The 18,794-nt window shown below is 56.7% G+C and overlaps 1 protein-coding gene across 1 annotated transcript; it reads right to left on the minus strand.

The window, feature by feature from the left end:
* On the minus strand, positions 3,973-4,911 carry LOC100625810 (olfactory receptor 6B3-like). The gene has a single exon (XM_003359708.2). It carries the CDS (start codon positions 4,909-4,911, stop codon positions 3,973-3,975), a length of 939 nt encoding a protein of 312 aa, XP_003359756.2.

Genomic DNA, 18,794 nt, shown 5'->3' on the forward strand with positions numbered 1-18,794 from the left:
TCCTTCGTCCAGTCCTGGGTCCCAGGCTCTTTTGAGACCGGCTGCATTTTCGGCTCCGTTGCTCCCCCGGCGCCTCCCCGCACAGGCTCCGCGGGTTGGCGGAGGCAGCCGGTGTCCTGTCCTGGGAAGCAGGTCCCCCAGGGGCCGCGGAGAGAAGGTGTTCACCCGGCCGGCGAATGCCACCTCCAGTTCTCAGGAGAACCAGAGCGGGGAGGGAAGACCCCCTTCTCAGAGAGGATGCATTTTAGGGCCTATCAGGGGGCAGCGCTGCAGTGTTTCCCTGACTCCACCTGCACCCTCAGCTTCCCTCATACCTGGCAGACCCCCTGGACAGCACCTGAGATACGATGGGGGCAGGTGTCCTCTGATCTGCTGGGTCTGGATGGGAATGATGTTAGAAAGTCGGGCTCAGCGCAGTACCCGTGGTGTGTACTCAGCACAGTACCCATAAGTGTCTACTCAGCACAGTACCCATAGGTATGAGGGCCATTAATGGAGCACCCTTGAGGCTTGGTGATGGGCTGCAGAGGGGAGTCCTGCACAGCCCTTGCCTCAAATCGGTTGTGTGCAGGCATGCATGGTTGGGGGTGTCACACACACACACACACACACACACATACACACACACACTCCCTCCACCAGATGCAAGGTAAATGCATTGCTCTAAAGTCACAGCACAGCCAGTCAGGCGCCAGCATGGAAAGTGCTGGGGCCCACCTGGGGTCCTGGAAACCTCACTATGAGTGGCTTCTCCCCGTGTCTGGCGACTCCCCGGCTGGCCTCAGGGACATGCTCTGGAGAAGCGGGCCACCTGGGCAGCTGGGAGGCACGGTCGTGGTGTTTTCAGCTGGAGCATGAGGACTCCAGGGTCCAATTACCCCCGACAGACAGGCGACGCTGCCCACACAGCCAATTAGCAGTTCCTCCTGCCTCTGGGGTCAGCCAAGGGCAAGTCTGTGGGGCCCACAGCCGTGGCCCTGGTCCAGCTCCCCACCACGCCCCTCGGTGGCCACATCCTGTGCTCCTGGCTGGAGGAGCCACTATCCCTGGCTCGGAGGGAGGAGGGACTGTGGGCTGACTGTGCTCCAAGCGGGTGCAGGCCAAAGCCAGAGCCACCGGGTGGCTGTGTATCGGCCACACGGCGTGTGGACCGAGGGGACGCAGGTCAGGTCCTGGTCCCCACAGCTCGGAATCGCAGCAGTGTCCAGCCCCAGAAGGACGGGCTCGTCGGGGCCAGCACGGCCCCCGCCATTGGGCCTGGGTCTCCTCCCCTCTGGTCTCATTCGACTCTCCCCTCTTCCAATGCCGCTGGACCCCCAGCCCCACACGGGGGCCTGCCCCCTCCTCCTGAGGGCTTTGGTTCCTGTGGCCTCTGGAACGTTCTTCATGACAGCACTTTCTCCCCAGGGCTACCCCATTCTCTTTCCTGTGGGTTTAGTGTCCTGGACCCGGAGTAACACACTCCCACGGCTTCAAACAACAGAATTTATTCTAAAAGTCCCAAATCACACGTGGGACTGCTGAGCTCCTCCCGAGGCTGCGGGGAGGGTCCTTGCTGCCCCTTCCAGCCGCCGGGGACTCCAGACGTCCCCTCGCCCCCGCCCCCATCTCTGCCTCTGGGGTCACACGGCACCCTCGGCTGTGCTCAGCCTCCTCTGTGTGTCCCCACCTGGACGAGCCGCAGTGACCCCCCATCTCCAGGTTCTTCACCTGATCACGTCTGCAAGGACCCGGGTCACATTCGCGGGCTCCAGGGACCACGGGGGTAACTCCCGCTGCGCTTTTCCCTCTCCCATGTGTCCCTGGCCTCCCCTCTGCACGTTCAGCTTCGTTATTCTGTGTGTGTCTCCACCCTCGATGGAACATAAGCGGCACAAGGGCTGGGTTTGGTCTGTTTGGTTCAGCATCAGACCTCGGCTGCCTGGATTCGGGTCTGGCACCGAGCGAGCGCTTGGCCAGGCGAATGAATGAGCGGGTGCATGAAGGAACGCCCGAGTGAGCCAGCTGTGCGCAGAGGAGGCTGTGGACGGAGGAGGTTCCCGGGAGAGGGAAACTGTCGCTGGCTCAGCCACCAGACGGGAGGGAAACAGGCTCTCGGAACCCTGTGCGAGGCCCTGGCAGGCACATGGCCGGGTCCCTGGCTGGTGGAGCAGCAGGAGGCAGGGTCTCCTGGCCCCCTGCCCCTCTGCTACGTCCTACAGGGCCCTGGGGTCTGACTGAGCAGAGCGAATGGGGCACGGAGATCAGTCACTTCCCGTGGAGGAGGAGAACCTGGGGGCCTCGGTCCATCTCCCCTCTGGGTGCCGACCTCCACCTGCCTCTCACGCCTCCTTTCGTGCATGCCAGGCGTCAGCCCCGAAGTGCGGCCACCACACAGAGCTGCCTTTGGGACCCTGCAGGCGCTGGCACTGCCCGGAGCCCCTCCTCTCCAACCCTCCTGCAGGGGGCCCCCTGGGTTTGACCCCCACTCTGGCTTCATTAGGCCACTGCACGCCCCTGCACCTGTCCCAGTGCTGTCCCTGTCCACTGTCCCCAGGGGCCACCGCAGCCGGCTGAGTCTCCCTCGTTTTGTGTCTCAGGTATTGACCTCGGGCCGGGCGTGGGGGGATGGCCAGCAAATGACCCAAACCAGAGCAAGTGCATGTGGCTGGAGGGACTAGAACTGATGTACAGAGGTGGAAGGTGGGGTCCCGGCAGCACCGCAGACCTGCTCAGGTGCCCGGCTCCACTGCGGGACGCTCTCCTGGCCTTTGCGCCTGGCCGGTTTGAGTCTGATCCCTATGGTGACCAGCAGGGGGCAAAGGGCCCTGTGCAGCTGGACAGGGCTGGACTCCGTGGGGCTGATGGGCAGGGATCCCCTGGGGCGGGTGGGGGGAGGCGAGGGGGAAGCGGGGGTCTGTCCCAGTCCCAGGCCGCGTCAGACAGAGAGAGGTGGTCTGTGCTGCAGCAGCCCCGTGGTCCCCACGGCCCCTCCCCCCTTCAAGTCCCCAAACCCCGCCCTGATCCCGTGGGAACCTGCTCAGATCTTCTCTTGTCATTCCCAACTGTCCTACACACTGCTGTTTGAGCGCTGGAGCCGATCAGTGGCGTCTGGAAACCTGTCTAATGCTGTAAGGGCCTCCGCACACACTGGAGCCACATCCTGAGATGCTGACCCGGTGCCCCAGTGCTGACTCGGTGCTTTTGCCCCTGAAGGTCACTCCTCCTAAGATGCCAGCTCCTCTCCCCGATCCTGGGCAGGGCTCCTGGCACTCAGGCTGGGGTGTAGGGCCCGTGGTCGCTCCTTGCAGAAGGCTGGAACCTGGTTTTTACGCCTTGGGGCATTTGTTCCCCACGTCTGTGGACTGCCCAGCAGGCACCACGCTGGGCTCTGAGGGGCTCCAGATGCGGTTCCCTCCTTCCGGGACACCTGCTCCTGCGGTGCAGGTCCACCAGGGTCAGCTCCCATGTGAATACAACCCTTCTCTCTGCAGCTGACGGATGGGGGCGGGGGTTCATGCGCAGGAAAAGGAGGGGCTGGAGTCCAGCCCCGGACTGAGAGCAGAAGGTTTGAGTGTTGAAACCCAGTCTAAGGTCCCTGCAAGTCCCACGCACTTTGCTCCGAGGACACTTGGGGCTCAGGTACCCATAGAGCTCAAGGGCTCAGTTCTTTAAAATGCTGCACCATACTGAGGACTCTAGAAGCCTTTTGCTGTTTCCTGAAATGTGCAAGGTAATTCAAAGCCAAGGGAAAATCCCCAGCTCTTCCTTGCTCACACACGACAGGCAGAAAAGAGCGGCATTCCCACACCCACACCCACACCTAGATTCTAACATCTGTGAGCCGAGGGAGAAAAATAGATGTGGAAGCAAGGGTCAAAATAAGAGAAGCCCTGCAAGACGGCAAGGCGCCTGCATCGTCACAACTCCAATGGTCTCATCAGAGAGGAGGCGTGTGTTTAAACGTTTCCATGAGCAGAAGGCAAATGGTGCCTATGGTGGAGCTTGGCCAAAGCCCAGAGCCTTCCGCACAGCATCCTTGAATTCTTTGTTCCTCAGACAGTAGATCAAGGGGTTCAAAATGGGGGTGAGGACAGTGTAAAAAACAGAGATGAGCTTGTTGGAGCTCCGCGAGTCGATGGCCTGGGGCCGGACATACATGAAGATCAAGGCCACGTAGAAGATGACGACCACGGTGAGGTGGGAGGCGCAGGTGGAGAAGGCGCGCCGGCGGCCCGTGGCCGAGGGCGTGCGCAGGACGGCCAGGACGATGTGCGCGTAGGAGAGCGCGGTGGCCGAGAGCGGGAACACCAGGATGACGAAGGCCAGGACGAAGTCCACCAGCTCGGCCGTCGAGAAGTCCGTGCAGGCCAGTCTGAGGATGGGCGAGATGTCGCAGAAGAAGTGGTTCAGGACGTTGGAGCCACAGAAGGTGGCGCTGGAGATGAAGTAGACCTTGATCACGGAGATGGAGAAGCCGCTGGCAAAGGAGAAGGCCACCAGGCGGGCGCACAGCCCCGCGGTCATGATGGCCGGGTAGCGCAGGGGGTGGCAGATGGCCACGTAGCGGTCGTAGGCCATGGAGGCCAGCAGCACGCACTCGGTGCACATGAGGGCGCTGAAGAAGTAGAGCTGCGTCATGCAGCCCGCGAAGGAGATGCGCCAGCGCTGCAGCAGGAAGCCGCCCAGCATCTTGGGGATGATGTCAGACACGTACCAGAGCTCCAGGGCTGACATGCAGCCCAGAAAGCAGTACATGGGCCTGTGCAGGGAGAGGCTCCTCCAGACGGTGAGGATGATGGCCAGGTTCTCCAGCAGCACCAGGAGGTAGATGAGCAGGAAGAGCAGGAAGAGCAGGCGCTGCAGCCCAGGGGCCGTGGGGAAGCCCAGCAGCACGAAGGCGCCCACCTGGGTCCCGTTCTCGCCCCTCATCCTGCTGCCTGGGCGCCCCGGGCTGCAGACCCCCGTCAGCCGGGCAGCCGGGGAGGGCGGAGGGCGGCTGGGGAGAGAGCAGAGCTCAGCTGGGGGTGGGTCTGGTCCAAGGATGGGCTCCTTCCGCACCAGGGCAGCAGACACCGTCCCCCAGTTGAGCCCTTACCATCCGCATGTGAAAGCTCTGGGTCTCCGGGGGACCCGTCACCCTGAGTACCCTGCCCCCTCCTCTCCCAGGGGCGTCTCGAAACCGTCTGTTTTCGCAGCCTGGACTTTTCCAGGGAATGTAGGACAGCAAAGGACGCCCCATAGTCTCTGCTGCCAGGATCGCCTGAATTCGAAGATAATTGGCCTTTCGCGTGGTTTCAGAGAGGACTTTGCAAGAGGAAGGGACACTGGCTGGGCCCAGGGGGTCCTGAAGAGCCAGACCCCAGACTCAGGCTCTCTTCAGGGAGAGCAGCAGGAGCCCCCAGGCCAAGCAGGGAGAGGGGTCACCTTTCCACCCTGGTGCCATCTTAAGGCCCCTTCAAATATGGTAAAAGAATAATAAAATAAACCCCTGCAGCATCAAAGAGATCCAGAGGGGACATCAGCCAGGGAGGGGTGTCAACCAGATTCTGGACGAGAGAAAGCACAGGGCAGAGAGGGCCGGGGCAGCAGAGTGGAGGCTTGTAGAATGTTCTCCAGGGCCTGTGACTGGGGGAGAAGCCACCTGCCAGGTGCCTGTCAGGCATGACGGGGGAGTGACAGGGGCATGAAAACAGGGCCCCTCCATGCAGGGTTTCGGACGGTCTGGTGGCTGCCCAGGCCCACCCACTCCGTGCCAAAGGTGGGTCCCCAGAGCCCTCTCCATGGCATAAAGGGCCGTTTAGTGCTCATCGCGCGCCAGGTCTATTCACGGATCACCCCGCAATCGTCACCACAGCCCTGGGGAAACACGGCTCACACTTTGAGATGAACAGCCGGGGCTCACCGTGCAAAGTCCGTGGACGCGCCCAAGCTCGCGGCAGCACCAGGACACACCGGCTCCTCCCGCAGGACGTGGACAGCAGAAGACAATGAACCACTCGGGCTACAAGTTCGGAACTCTTAAGACGGACAGATGGAGTTGCTGGTTGCCCTCTGACGCTATAGGAACACGAAACACATGGACCAAACAGACAGCGTCATCCAGGAGCGAAGGCAGAGGCTTCCGCAGGTGCCCTTACAGGACGCGCTGCAGCTGAGGAAAAGGACGCTGAGCTTGAAGACGTCTAAAGGCGGTCACGCCCTGGCCCGTGTTAGAGACTCAGCATGACTGCCCTCCAGGAAACGGACAAGTGAAAGACAAGGCGAAAGATATCCCCGCGACATAAACACAAGACCGGTTAGAGTGGCGTCCAAGAAAGCCGGCGCCCCGGAAGCTTCGCTGGCACGAATCTCGCATTTCCATCAGGAGTGGATCTTCCCGTGTTTCGTAAACGGTCCCAGAGCGTGAGAATTCCCCCCAGTTCATTTCACAAGGTGACAAAGTCTTTGCACAAAAGAACTACACGCCCATGATTTTTTAAAAAACTGTAGTTGCAAAGCTCAAATAAAGAGCCAGCGAACAGCCCCCACCAGCACATTAGGAGAACGCACGCCCCCCCTGGCCCCCCGGGGAGTGTGAGGGCCAGCAACGCTACTAAAACCATCTCTTCAGGGTCCAGCGGCTGCGGAAACGGCTTTGATTAAAAACGATTCCAAATTTTTCATACCTTTGCCATCTGCAAAAGAGTTATTTATTTGAACATGACACGTGATCTCTGACTTCAGCCAACAGCCTGTGACAGCTGTGTCCTTCGTACTGGAGCCGCTCCCATCCCACTGAGACTGGGACAAAGACCAGTCCTCTTTAAAACCACCCCTGTCTACTGCTGACTACAGACACGGATAAGGAGGCAGACCAAAGGGTCATTACTTTCAGATGACAGAGGTTTTTGTGGTTTGTTTGTTTTTGTATTTTTGTTACTCTGCCGTGCCCATGACATGTGGAAGCTCCTGGGCCAGGAATCAAACCCAAGTCACAGCACTGACAACCCCAAACCCTTAACCACTAGACCACCAGGGAACTCCCTGACATGGCTTTTAACCTAGAAAATCCAGGACACTACTCTAATTGGTTAAGGGATAGCAAAAGGGATATTAAAACTGGAGTCTTCCTACATACCAGCAACCAATAATGCTCCTTGATGAAAAAACACATTATAAAAATGTCAGTATCTCCAATGGATTTTAAAATTTGACTCATTTACGGTTGAAATCGCACCACATTTTATTTTTCTTAACACAGAGTGAGATAATTCTTAAAATCATCTGCAAGTGTGAACATACGGGAAAGTTCAGGAAAAAGAAAGAAGAAAATTAATGGAGACATGCTATCTTGGAGATGAGAAAATATGATTAAGTGAAACGAATGGTTTAATAAAGTAATTAAAAAATAATGAGTACTGCCATTTAATCAATATAGCAGTGCAGAAACGTTATAACGAGCCCTAAATCAGGGCTCATATGATACAATCAATGAGGAAAGGGCAGATTGTTTAATAAATGATGCCAAGGTCATTGGTTCAATATTTGCTTAAAGAAGCCAAACGAGTCTCTTCTTCACATGTTACATCAGAAAACATACGAAAGGCTTTGATTAAAAACGATTCCAAATTTTTCATACCTTTGTCATCCCCAAAGGCGTTATTTATTTCTGGCGTTTCCATTGGGGCTCAGCAATAATGAACCCGACTAGTATCCCTGAAGATGCAGGTTCGATTCCTGGACTTGTCCAATGGGTTAAGTGTCCAGCATTGCCGTGAGCTGTGGCGTAGGTGGCAGACTCAGCTCAGATCTTGTGTTGCTGTGGCGGTGGCTGTGGTGTAAGCCGGCAGCTGCAGCTCAGATGTGACCCCTAGCCTGGGAATTTCCATGTGCCGCACCTGTAGCCCTAAAAACAAAAAGAAAGAAAGAAAGAAAAGAAGGAAGGAAGAAAGAAAACAAATGTCTGAGGAACAGAGTGTCAGCACCCGCAGGCCCTCCAGCCCCATCATCCTCGTCCACAGACACCATGGAGCCAAGAGCACAGCCCAGAAGCACCATCCACTCACAGGGTGTCCGGTCCTTGATTTTCTTTAGGCTTCGATTGTTATTGTTTTATTTTATTTTTCACTTTTTAGGCCCACACCAGTGGCATTTAGAGGTTCCAGGCTAGGGGTTGAGTTGGAGCTGCAGCTGCCGGCCTATACCACAGCCACAGCCACGCAGGACCTGAGCCGCGTCTGTGACCTACACCACAGCTCACGACAACACTGGATCCTTAACCCGCTGAGTGAGGCCAGGATCGAACCCGCATCTTCATGGATACTAATCAGGTTCATTAACCACTGAGCCATGAGGCGAGCTCCCTGATGGCTATTGTTAAAGAATAAGCCAAAGATGAAAAGTGACACTTTATTTTCTTCTTCTTTCTTTCTGGCCATGCCCATGGCCTGCAGAAGTTCCCAGGCCAGGGACTGAACCCACACCGCCGCAGTGATGACGCCAATCCTCAACCGATGGGCCACCAGCGAACTTCAAGAGTGACACTGAAAATATACCTGGGAGGAGCTCCCTGGTGGCTCAGCAGGTTAGGGATCCGGCGTTGTCACTGCTGTGGCTACGGTTGCTGTTGTGGCGCAGGTTTGATCCCTGGTGGTGGAACTTCCACATGCCAAGGGCATGGCCAAAAAAAAAGAATGAAATGAAATGAAATACCTGGGCGGAGGGATTTCATTGGGGGGCGGCGTGAGAATTTAACTGAAGCCGGAACAGCTCCGAGGGCCCCGCCCCCACCCTGTGTTGCTCTGTTCTCCTCTCCCACACGTGTCCTTACAGAGAAGTCTTTACGGACTCACTTTGACGACCGATTTGGAAAATCAGAACATGCCACACAGAAGCCCAGATTTCTGGCTTCTTTTGAGAAATCGAAAGATCTGGGGTGACACATACCCTCATTCCCCCGAGCCCACTATGGGCTGGACCCTTGGACCCTACGAAAACCACCCCCACCAGCAGCCGCCCCGTCAACTGGCAGCGCTTACAAACTGCTTTGCACCCGCTCCTGCGGTGGGGCGAGGGGCCCCCTCGGATGCCCCCCAAGCCTCAGATCCCACCCCTCCAGGCTGCTCTCGCCCCAGCCCTGGCTCCTCGGAGCCGCTTACAATGCCCGGACTTGGTGCCTCTGCCAGACCCCGTCCTCTCATCCGTAAAAGACCCCTAAAGCCAGGGTCCCGGTTCCCGCCCACCTCGGCCGCCAGCCACCCCCCGGCTTCTGTCCCTGCGCGCCGGGCACTGGCCGTCCCACAGCTGCCGGGACCAACCTGTCTCTGGTTTCCCGGCAGGTCCCAGTCCCGCACCTCCCGCTCTTGGCGCCCACACTCCGCAAAGGCGCCCCACTCCCCTCCATCTGATGCTGCCCCTCCCTCGTCTCTGCACACCCCACTCGTGCGGCCAGGGATTACCAGGGGCCCCACGGCCTCCTTGTGCTGGTCTCGGGCATCAGCACCACGGCCGCCGCCCCGCCGCCCAGGCCGGACATCAAGCTTCAGCCCCTCACACCCCCAATTAAGCCAAAGCTGAGTCCGGTTTCTCCCGCATCTTCCTCCGGAAGCTCTAGAATCAGCTCCCGGTCTCCACCCTCATGGGCTTCCGCGCAACCTCCCAGCACCCGGAGTGATGGTCACGCACTGGCGGGTCCTCTGCCGCCGTCCCGACTCCGTCTGCCCATCCCCCACAGCACGCAGCTCCCTCTCCAGCCGCAGTCGCCAACTGTCTCCTGAGCAAGCCCCTCTGCTGTCCGCCTCTCTCCCGTCCCCTCCCAAAGGACAGAATTCTGCCCAGGGAACCAGGTTCAGTCCCTGAGAGCACCTCGCTGACCCCCGGTACCCCTGCCGCCCTGCCAATCGCGGAATCCGGGCTCAGCTCAATTCAAGGGAGACTCGGGCTCCGATGCAGAAGGACAGGAGGGGAGAAGTTCACTTGTGAGACAGGACGGTGGTGGGCGGCTTGGCTCGGGATGTGTTGGTTCCGGGGTGGCCAAGTAGAGACCCGGGTGAGTAGGGGCAGGAAGGGGTCCCCCATCCCTCCGTCCCAGCAGCGCCTGCTGCTGCAAAGTCGTTGTCTCCAGGCACTTGGGATCAACTGGGAGAGAAATCAGTCTGAAACCTCTGCCCTCAGGAAATATAAGTTCTAGGGGAGGCAGGGAAGCCGAGGAGAGGTCAGCCGCACTCCGGAGACCCAAGTGCTCAGCGTGTGCCCAGGGGTGGTGGTGGGAAGAGTGGGTCAGGACAGGCGGTAGTGGCAGTGCTCAGCATAGGAACAAATGTCAGTGAGAGGGCGACACTGGGCAAAGACCTGACAGAGGTAGGCTGGGCCAGGTGGCTGCAGGGGGTGCACACTGGAGCGCGCCTGCTGTGTGCAGAGTGGCGAGGAGACAAGTGTGTCTGTGGCAAAGTGAGACAAAGCAGCCATTGGAGGCTCTGTCACCAAGGTGGGGGCATCGCACAGAAGGTCATGGGCCATGGGGAGGATGCTGCTTTCACCCCGAGATGGGCAGTGGTGTGCTCTTACCCTGGACCGTGCATGGAGATCAAGCCGCACAGAGCAGTCGTGGAGCTGGGGAGCCTGTACGAAGCCGGTGAGGTCGTCTGGGCCAGAGGCGGTGCGGCTGACGTGTTCCAGCAGCCGTGCCACGGCCTTCCCGACAGGCTTCCTGAGAGCCAAGGGGACACCACTGCTCGCAGCTGGGACGTGAGCAAGGAGAGCGTGAAGACGAAGAGGAGAAGGCCAGGCGGAAAAGCATCGCTGTCCAGGGAAGGAGGAGGAAGAGGGCACGTGGAGAGGGCCCGGGAGGCAGGGGGCTTCCGGGACACGCGGTCCCGGCCAGGACAGAGGCGGCACCATGGGGAGGAGAGCGGTCCGCGGCTGACGCGGGCAAAGCACGTGGGGACTGGCAGTTAGGGGGCCCTCGGTTAACTCAGCGAGAACACAGAGAGACAAGACCAGGGAACCAGCAAGAACAGAACACTCTTAGGAGACGTGAAAACCAGATCCAAGTCGGATCCTTATTTACCCAAACGTTCCATCCTTTCGTCCCGTTGCCTTGAAGGACAGCAACGCTTCAGTGGAAGTTTTTCAGACCCCAGCTCTGCGGGGTCAGCGGTCACAGTGGGAAGTATACACTGTGAGAATCCACGTCCCCATATAAAACAAGACCCCCACCCCCGCCCCCAGTGTGTTTCGGGGAAGGTCCATCCCGGCGACCACGTCGGGGAACAGGAGCTGCAGTAGAGGGAAGGGGGCGGAGCAGAGGGAGCCAGTGCAGGGGACCAAGGACGTGGCCTGTTCTTTTCCTCCTCCCCCCCCCCCGCATCACCGGGGTGGCACAGAATCCAGCCTGGACCAGAGGTGGCTTCCCGCCCACTGCAGCGTAGGGCGGGAGTTTGGGTTTTGTGAGATTCGAGCCTAACCTTGGAGATGGTGGGATCTTGGGTTTCTTTGTAGTTTGGGGCCATACCTGCCCAAGGGGTCAACCCAGAGGGAGAGGTCGCTCCATGATACACCGGGGCGGGGAGTGGTCCCACTTCAGATGTAGCTCCCATCCCCTGGGCTTGGCGGGAGCAGATGTTTAAGGTAAGTGACTCAGTGTCCTCTGAGTCCTTGTCACCCTCAAACTTTCCAGAAATGTGGGGTCATTTCTGGCTTCCTCAAAGAGGGGATCAGAGCAAGTTCACACGAGGAAGAGACGGAAGTGGGGCTGGGGACACAGGGCGGGAGCAGGAGCAGAGGCCGGAGTGCAGGGGGCAGGGGAGCCTCCGGTGCACACCCAGCGGGGTATCTGGAGGCAGCAGCAACCAACACCCGCTCTGGCTTTGCAGCAAAGTGCCCTGGTCAGCGGGCTCCCGGTTGGGGAGGGGAGGGTGGGTGGGGAGAGGCAGAGAGCAGCCCTGGTAGACACAGGGGCAAGGAGCCTTCAGCAGGGGTCCCCCATGCTCCTAGAGTGGGGGGCCTCCTGGGGGGTGGACAAAGTGGGTGGTGGGAACAGTGCCTGTGTGCCTGGGTGGAGAACTTCAGAGCTCAGAGGGGGCGGGGGCTGCAGACACGGGGTGGCTGGGGGTGAAGCCTGGGGGGTGGGGGAGGAAGTCCCCACCCTGTGAGATCAGGGTCCGGGCCAGTGGTGTGAGTGGCCCCTCTGTCTGGCCTGGCTCCAGCCACTTCCTTGAGGGACCAGGTCCAGAGGTTGCTAGGCCAGCCACTTCTCCGAGAGGAAGGACACACAGGAACCTACCTGGAGAGCCACGAGTGTCCCTGGCCTCCCCAGCCCAGTGCAGGTCAGGAGCCGCTCCTCTCTCCCACCGACAACTGAGTGGGCGGCCTCCGGGAACCTGGCCAGTCCTGCGGGGCGGCTGGCTGGGCTCTGAGCGCCTGCTGGTTTAAAGAGGCTGGGGAAGAAGCGCCGTTGGCTTCCTGCCCTGTGGTGCACAGGTGTGGGGCTCCAGGGTCCAATTACCCCTTCCACGGAGATGAGCTGCCCCGCTCTGCCAATTAGCGCAAATCTCCTGTCCCAGGCCTCCGGGCCCCGCTGGTGGCCTCTGGCTGAGGGCACTGCCCGCCGGCCGCCCCCAAGCTCTGGCCAGGTGCCCAGGTTTCTGACCAAGCTACCTCCCCTGTCAACACAGTCTCCGGTCACACAGTGCTGTCCTCACCACGACGTCCGCTGCCCCCTCCCTTTGGGGCTAGGAAAGGGTGTGACCCCTGCTTGGGGAAGGGGTCAGCTGCAGTGCAGTGACCGTGACCTGATCCAGGGCGGTGGACTTGGTGGTCCCTGCCGATCTCAAGCTCACGAACATTGTTACCCACAAAGGGACGGGGAATTTGAGTTTCGGCGTAAAAGAACTTTTGCTCCAACTGTATAATTAAAACACACCCACCCTTGTGTCCGTCTCGGCCAAGACAGGCCTGTCCTGCTAAACGTTGCCCCGAGAAGCTCTTGTGTTGGCAGGAAAGACGGGACCAACTGAGAGAAGCCTGGGGCTGCGCATGTTGGGGCTCCCTGAGCTCAGACACGGGGGCAGGAGGACCCAGCCGGCGGGGTAGGGGTTATCATTCTTGTAAATAAATACCCCGACCTGCTGATGTCTTTCCTGCTCTCAGGAAAGCCAGTGGAATGAACAAAGAAAGGACAAACAGACACTTCATCAAAGAGGATAAACGGACAGCCAATAAGCACTTGAGAGGAAGCACATCCACCAGCCACCAGGCAACGCCATCAAAACCATGACAAGATTCCCCGCCTGTGGGTCGGAAGGGCTAACACAAAACCAGTGACCACAGCCAGTGCCGCGAGGATGCTGGAGACGGGACTGTACACACTGCTGGTGTGGGTGCCTCGCTGGAGGTGCCACCACCCTGGGAAACAGCTCGGCAGTTTCTCATAAAGCGGGAGTTACATTTACACGCACACCTGTGCACGGGTGTTTACAGCCGCTCTTCTCATACTTGTTAAAAGCTGACATGGCTCAGGTGCCCTTCGAAGTGTAAATGGATAAGAAATTGTAGCGTCCACACTGTGAAAACACAGCAGCTGATGACCAGTGTGGATGGAGCTCACATTTGCCCAAGTTTTTGTCCATTTGGACATCTCACGTCTTCAGTGTGCATTTCTCTAGTTGTTGATAAGACTGTGCTGCTGGTAAAACTGGCTTAGTGGCCGTTTGGCTGTCTTTCTTGAGAAGCGATTACTTGTCTTTTACTTGTTTTTAACTGAACTCACCGCCTTCTCTTACTTATTTGAGTTCTTTATTCTCATCTTTAGGGGTTTTGGTAAGTTACACATATAACAGGTATTCTCCTCTCTCTGTATATTAGTATATTGTTCACTCTCACCCGCTCACGAATTTCTTCTGAGGAGCAGACGTGCTGGGCACCAACCTGCCTGGGGCCCATTCCTTCCCTACTGGGTTCATGGGACCTGGGGACAGTTTCATGACCTCGGCCTGTAGGATAAACTTGCTCATCGCACCCCTCTGCCCTCCGTAGATCCATGGGAATCGAGACTGCTTTGCCAGGAGCTCACCGTTTCAGGTGCATGGTGACTGAAACTGGCCCACTTTGTTGGTAGAAAGATGCTAGTTCTTGTTAATGGAGAGATGCCTGCTCATTACTGGTCTCACTGACTCCTTTTCCTTTCGGCTGGCGCTGGGCAAGAAATGCTTGTTCTCTCCGAGTCTAGCGGGCCTCCCGTGCCCTGTGTGGGAGGCTGTCTGCGCTTCCCTCCGTGGAGACCCCTTCATGCACCTTCCTGTACCTTCAGCTCATTCTTTCTCTCCACTTGTCACCAACTTCAGCCCAAACTTTCCTCCTTTGAAAGGTGTTGGTTTCAGCCCCTGTGCTGGTCCAGATTCCTGGCAGCAGCCAGTCCAGCAAAGTCTCCCCCTCAGTCCTGCTCCCCCCCGAAAGGGTGGGTCCCCCAGGGGCACACAGCTGTCAGGGCCACACAGCTGCCCCCCTGCCCCCCTCCACCCACCGCCCACTCCAATGCTTCCAGACAGCATGAGGCACACCCCACCCATCACCTTCAGAATTTCTGGTCTGAAAGTTTAAAGCATCAATCGTTATAGTTTCTCGCTAGGAGCTGTCCCTGCTTCGGGCACCCGCAGAGGCAGTGCTCGTCCTGGACCATCACACAGGAGAAGGAGGGTTGAGACCAGCAATGACTCTGGCCCCTCCCCAGCAAGGAGCGGCTATCAAGTGGGGATTCCCCCCGCCACTGCCCTGCCGCTGAGGGTCAGCCAGCCCTTGATGCCCTCTCCCCCACCTTAGGAAACAAGCGTTCCGATGACCTGCTCCAGTTCTCTCTCAAACCACTGCTCTGAGGATGGAATGCCACTGGATGTGGAGTGTCTGCCCACACTGGCCTCCTGGGCTATACGCATGTTCCCTGGTTTGAAGAAATGCAGCTCTGTGGTCCATATGGGCACAGTGCCTTATTTCCTGTCCCTGACAGGATTCCAGCATTTCGTCCACCACTGGGAATGCAAAGCCTAGTCCAGGGTAAGACACTTACCTGGACCTGTTTGCAGCCTCCTGGAGTGTCCAGCAGTGGTCTGGGGCAGCCTATCTGCCTGCTCCCGGTGGGGCCTTCCCCCAGGGACCCTGCCTCCAGTCATCCCGGGCTCTTCTGCGGCCTCACAGGTCCAAGGGGCTGCGGCCCCTCTGTCCACTCCTTTTATGGATTCGAGTGGTGAGCTCCGGTGACAGCGCTGAAACTCTCATTAGCTGTTTCCGGTCACCTTCTGATCCTAGAAGGGGTTTCTCCTGATGGCCTTGACGTGTCCTACCGGGGCACCCTGATTCTCAGAGTGTTTTCTGTAGGGCTGTGCCGCATTCCAGCACCCTCTCGCCAGGCCAGGTTGGCACTGCCCATCTGCCCGGCCACATAGCCAGGCTCTGCCCACAGGTGAGGGAACACGCAAACCCAGGGGCCTTATTGTTTAATTCTTCTGTCGCTGCAAGAAAAGCAGATGCAGTTCCGCCCTCAGAACTGACTGGTTCTTACCTCCTTCAACCGGGGCTTTTCCATTAGTTGGTCACGGGACCGCAGCACGTCCAGTGGGGCGCTGTCCATCTGCCTTAAGCTGCCCTTCCTGAGCCAAGACGCTTATGGCTGGTCAATCAAGAGCCGCTCACAGACACTGTCCACCTGGCAATGGAATCTGGACGTTCCACAGGTGCTTCCAAATTCAGGGGAGGCTCCCAGCTCGTGAGCACAAAGAGACGGTCCCCTCACACCCAGGCAGCAAGCTCCCGAATGGCCATTTCTGTCAAGGAACCCCCTTCTCATCAGTTTCTCTGCCATCACTCAAGATATTATGGCTGTTTCTGGTTTCGGGATCATTTTATGCCCTTAGTCTTAGGGACACTTGCAATCAGTGCCTATTAGTAGCTAGTGGTTTTCTCTCAGATCGAGTTTGCCATCACCGTTGGGCCTGGAAATATCCTGGTCCCCACCTTTGCCACTGGGTGGCACTCACAGGCTTTAGCCTCGAGCTTGGGACTGCAAGAGTGTGACTTCTGGACTCTGCCTGAGTCAAATCTGAGTGCGGCTCACCAGAGCTACTGCTGTTTGCGATTCGGAGAGAACCCGCTGTCGCTCAGTCCCCCGGCCAAGTACGGCCTTCTTTCAGGTGTGGTTAGGAGCTGGCAGTATCCTCAGAAGGGGCCCGTGCGTGCTCTGAACAACGCAGCCGTGCATGGCCTTCCTCCCTCCTGAGTCCCAGGGACAGGCAAGGACTGCAGTTTCTCCTCAGCACCCGTGGGATGTCAAGGATGGCTCCTCCCATGTCATGCCAGGAATTGCACTGTCTGGGAGTGTGCTGTGGTCTTCGTGGATTTATACGCCAGCCTTTGTTAGTCACCTGCATCAGAACTGGACTTAAGGCAGGTCCAGCTTTCTCTTTACTTTCTAAAATCACACTCAGACCCTGCATTAAGTCCAAATCCTTTCCCACCCAATTATGAGAGTAAGCTGGTGAATTCAGAGACCCCTGTGGCCAGGTGGTGAATGTCAGCCGGGGTCCTTTCCACAGGAAGATCGACTGGGTTGGCTGCTGAGCCCAAGATCGAGAAAAAAGCACGTGTGAGGACAAGTCTCCTCGGCTTTGCTGTATTTTTGGCACTTTTATGCAACAACAACAACAAAATCCCATAATAAAATGATTTTGAAACCCCGTGGTTTCAAAACCATGATAAAAATTGCTGATGCTGTTGGGGTCCAACTGCATTTGAGCCTCTTCGTGGTCTACGTTAGACTCCGCAGCCCCTGCCTTTCCCACAGTCTGCCTGGGGCTGTTATGCGGAAATTGGCTTATAAGCGCTCTGGTATTGAATGTGGTGTTAATTAAAGGGGCAGTCTCTTCTTATCCATTATAGGATTTGTCTGTAATTCTGTACTATTTCACATGAACAACCTGCGTGGGCTCCGGCAATTCCGAGGGTTCCCACGTAGACTATCCCATTAATATGCTTAAAGGGTGAGCTCACCTGTCTTTTCTATTATTAAACTAAGCAGGGGGCATGTTCTCCAGTCAGACAGACTGTCCGTCCCAGTGATACAGCCAGGTCAAGAAAGGCACCCACTTCAATAAAGTCCGTTCAGGTATTCCAGTTTCCATCGGAACATTCATCTCAGACCCATCCACCTTCCAGTCCAGCTCTATCCTCCCAACATAACTGTAGCTCCCACTGGGGCTTTACCAATAGGCTTGGGAGCCACTGGGCTCCCAGGTCAAGGAGCCCTGGAGAGGTTTCCCCACCTCCCTCTGGCCTTCTCCCTCACACATGAGTGTGATGTTGGGTCCCCAACCAACGACTGAGCCAGAAGACCCTGGCCGTTTGTCAGTCCTCATGCTGAAGACTGAAGTATGGGTAAGAGAAGCAGCAAACCTCTCACACATCGTGAAAGAAAACAGCGAAAATCAAATGGAGAGAGATACCGTGTTCATGGGCCAAAATCATCACGCTGTGAAGAATGCTAATTCTTCCCAAATTGATTCACAGATTTAGTACAATCATAGTCAAAATCCCAGCAGCTTTAGAAATTGAAAGTCTTCCTGTAATATTTTTATAGAAAAGGAAGGACCCTAGAGGAGTCTTTTTCATTTTTCTTTCTTTTTTTCTTGTCTTTTGTCATCTTAGGGCCTCACCTGCGGCATATGGAGGTTCCCAGGCCCGGAGTCTAATTGGAGCTGTTGCTGCCGGCCTGCGCCACAGCCACAGCAACACCAGATCTGAGCTGCGTCTGCAACCTGCACCGCAACTCACAGCCACGCCGGATCCTTAACCCACTGAGCGAGGCCAGGGATCAAACCCACACCCTCACGGTTCCTAGTGGGATTCGTTTCCACGGCACCACGACGGGAACACCCTCTTTTTCATTTTTGAAAAAGAAAACAGAGTTGGAGGATGTCTGCTGCCTGATTCCAGATTTACTGTAAAGTTACAGTGAAGTCAGTGGGCGATTGGCTTAAAGATTTACGTATAGGCCAGTGGAACAGAATGTGTGATAACTCAGATTGATCACATACAAATGATAAATTGATCTTTGAAAAAAGTTTCACAGTGGGGAAAGAGTCATCTTTTCAACAAATAATCTTGGTGCAGAAGAAATAAAAAGAAATTCACTTAGGGTGGATGTGGGGAAGCTTAGTATTTTACCAGGCTTGGTGTTTGCTGTAGAATTTTTACTGAAATATTCCCTTTTTTTTTTTTTTTAAATAGCCGCACCTGTGGCTATGGGCCAAGGATTGAATCCAAGTCATAGCTGTGACCTACCCTGAAGCTGTGGCAATGCCAGACCCTTTAACCTGCTGCACTGGGCCAGGGATAGAATCTGAGCTTTCATAGCGACCCTAGCTGTAGTTGGATTCTACATGTACCATGGTATTCTTTTTGATACAAATTTTCTGAGCTGTAATTTATTTATTAATATACAGTCATTTAAATGGAAAGTTCCATGCACTTGTCTCATGTATATAGTTGTGTCACATTGAAATAGAGTTTTAACTAAAGAACAACCCCCCTTGGCTAAGAAGGCAGCTGCAAGCCTTTCCAGCTGTGCTCGTCACTATGCCACCCTTCTTGTAATAATGTAACAACTGTGTGCCCTCTGTCCAAGCCAGCAGCCCTGCTAATCAGGTACCCAGCATTGCTTCTCAGTTCTGCTTCTGCAACCTTGCTTTGCTCAGTTTCTTAGGGAGGCACACTGTCTGCTTGGGGATGGGGGAGGTCCGGGATGCTTACATGGGAAAATCAAGACCTTGTAGTGTATAAAAGTTACT

The sequence above is a fragment of the Sus scrofa genome, chromosome 15, assembly GCF_000003025.6.
Source record: "Sus scrofa isolate TJ Tabasco breed Duroc chromosome 15, Sscrofa11.1, whole genome shotgun sequence".
Lineage (NCBI taxonomy): Eukaryota > Metazoa > Chordata > Mammalia > Artiodactyla > Suidae > Sus > Sus scrofa.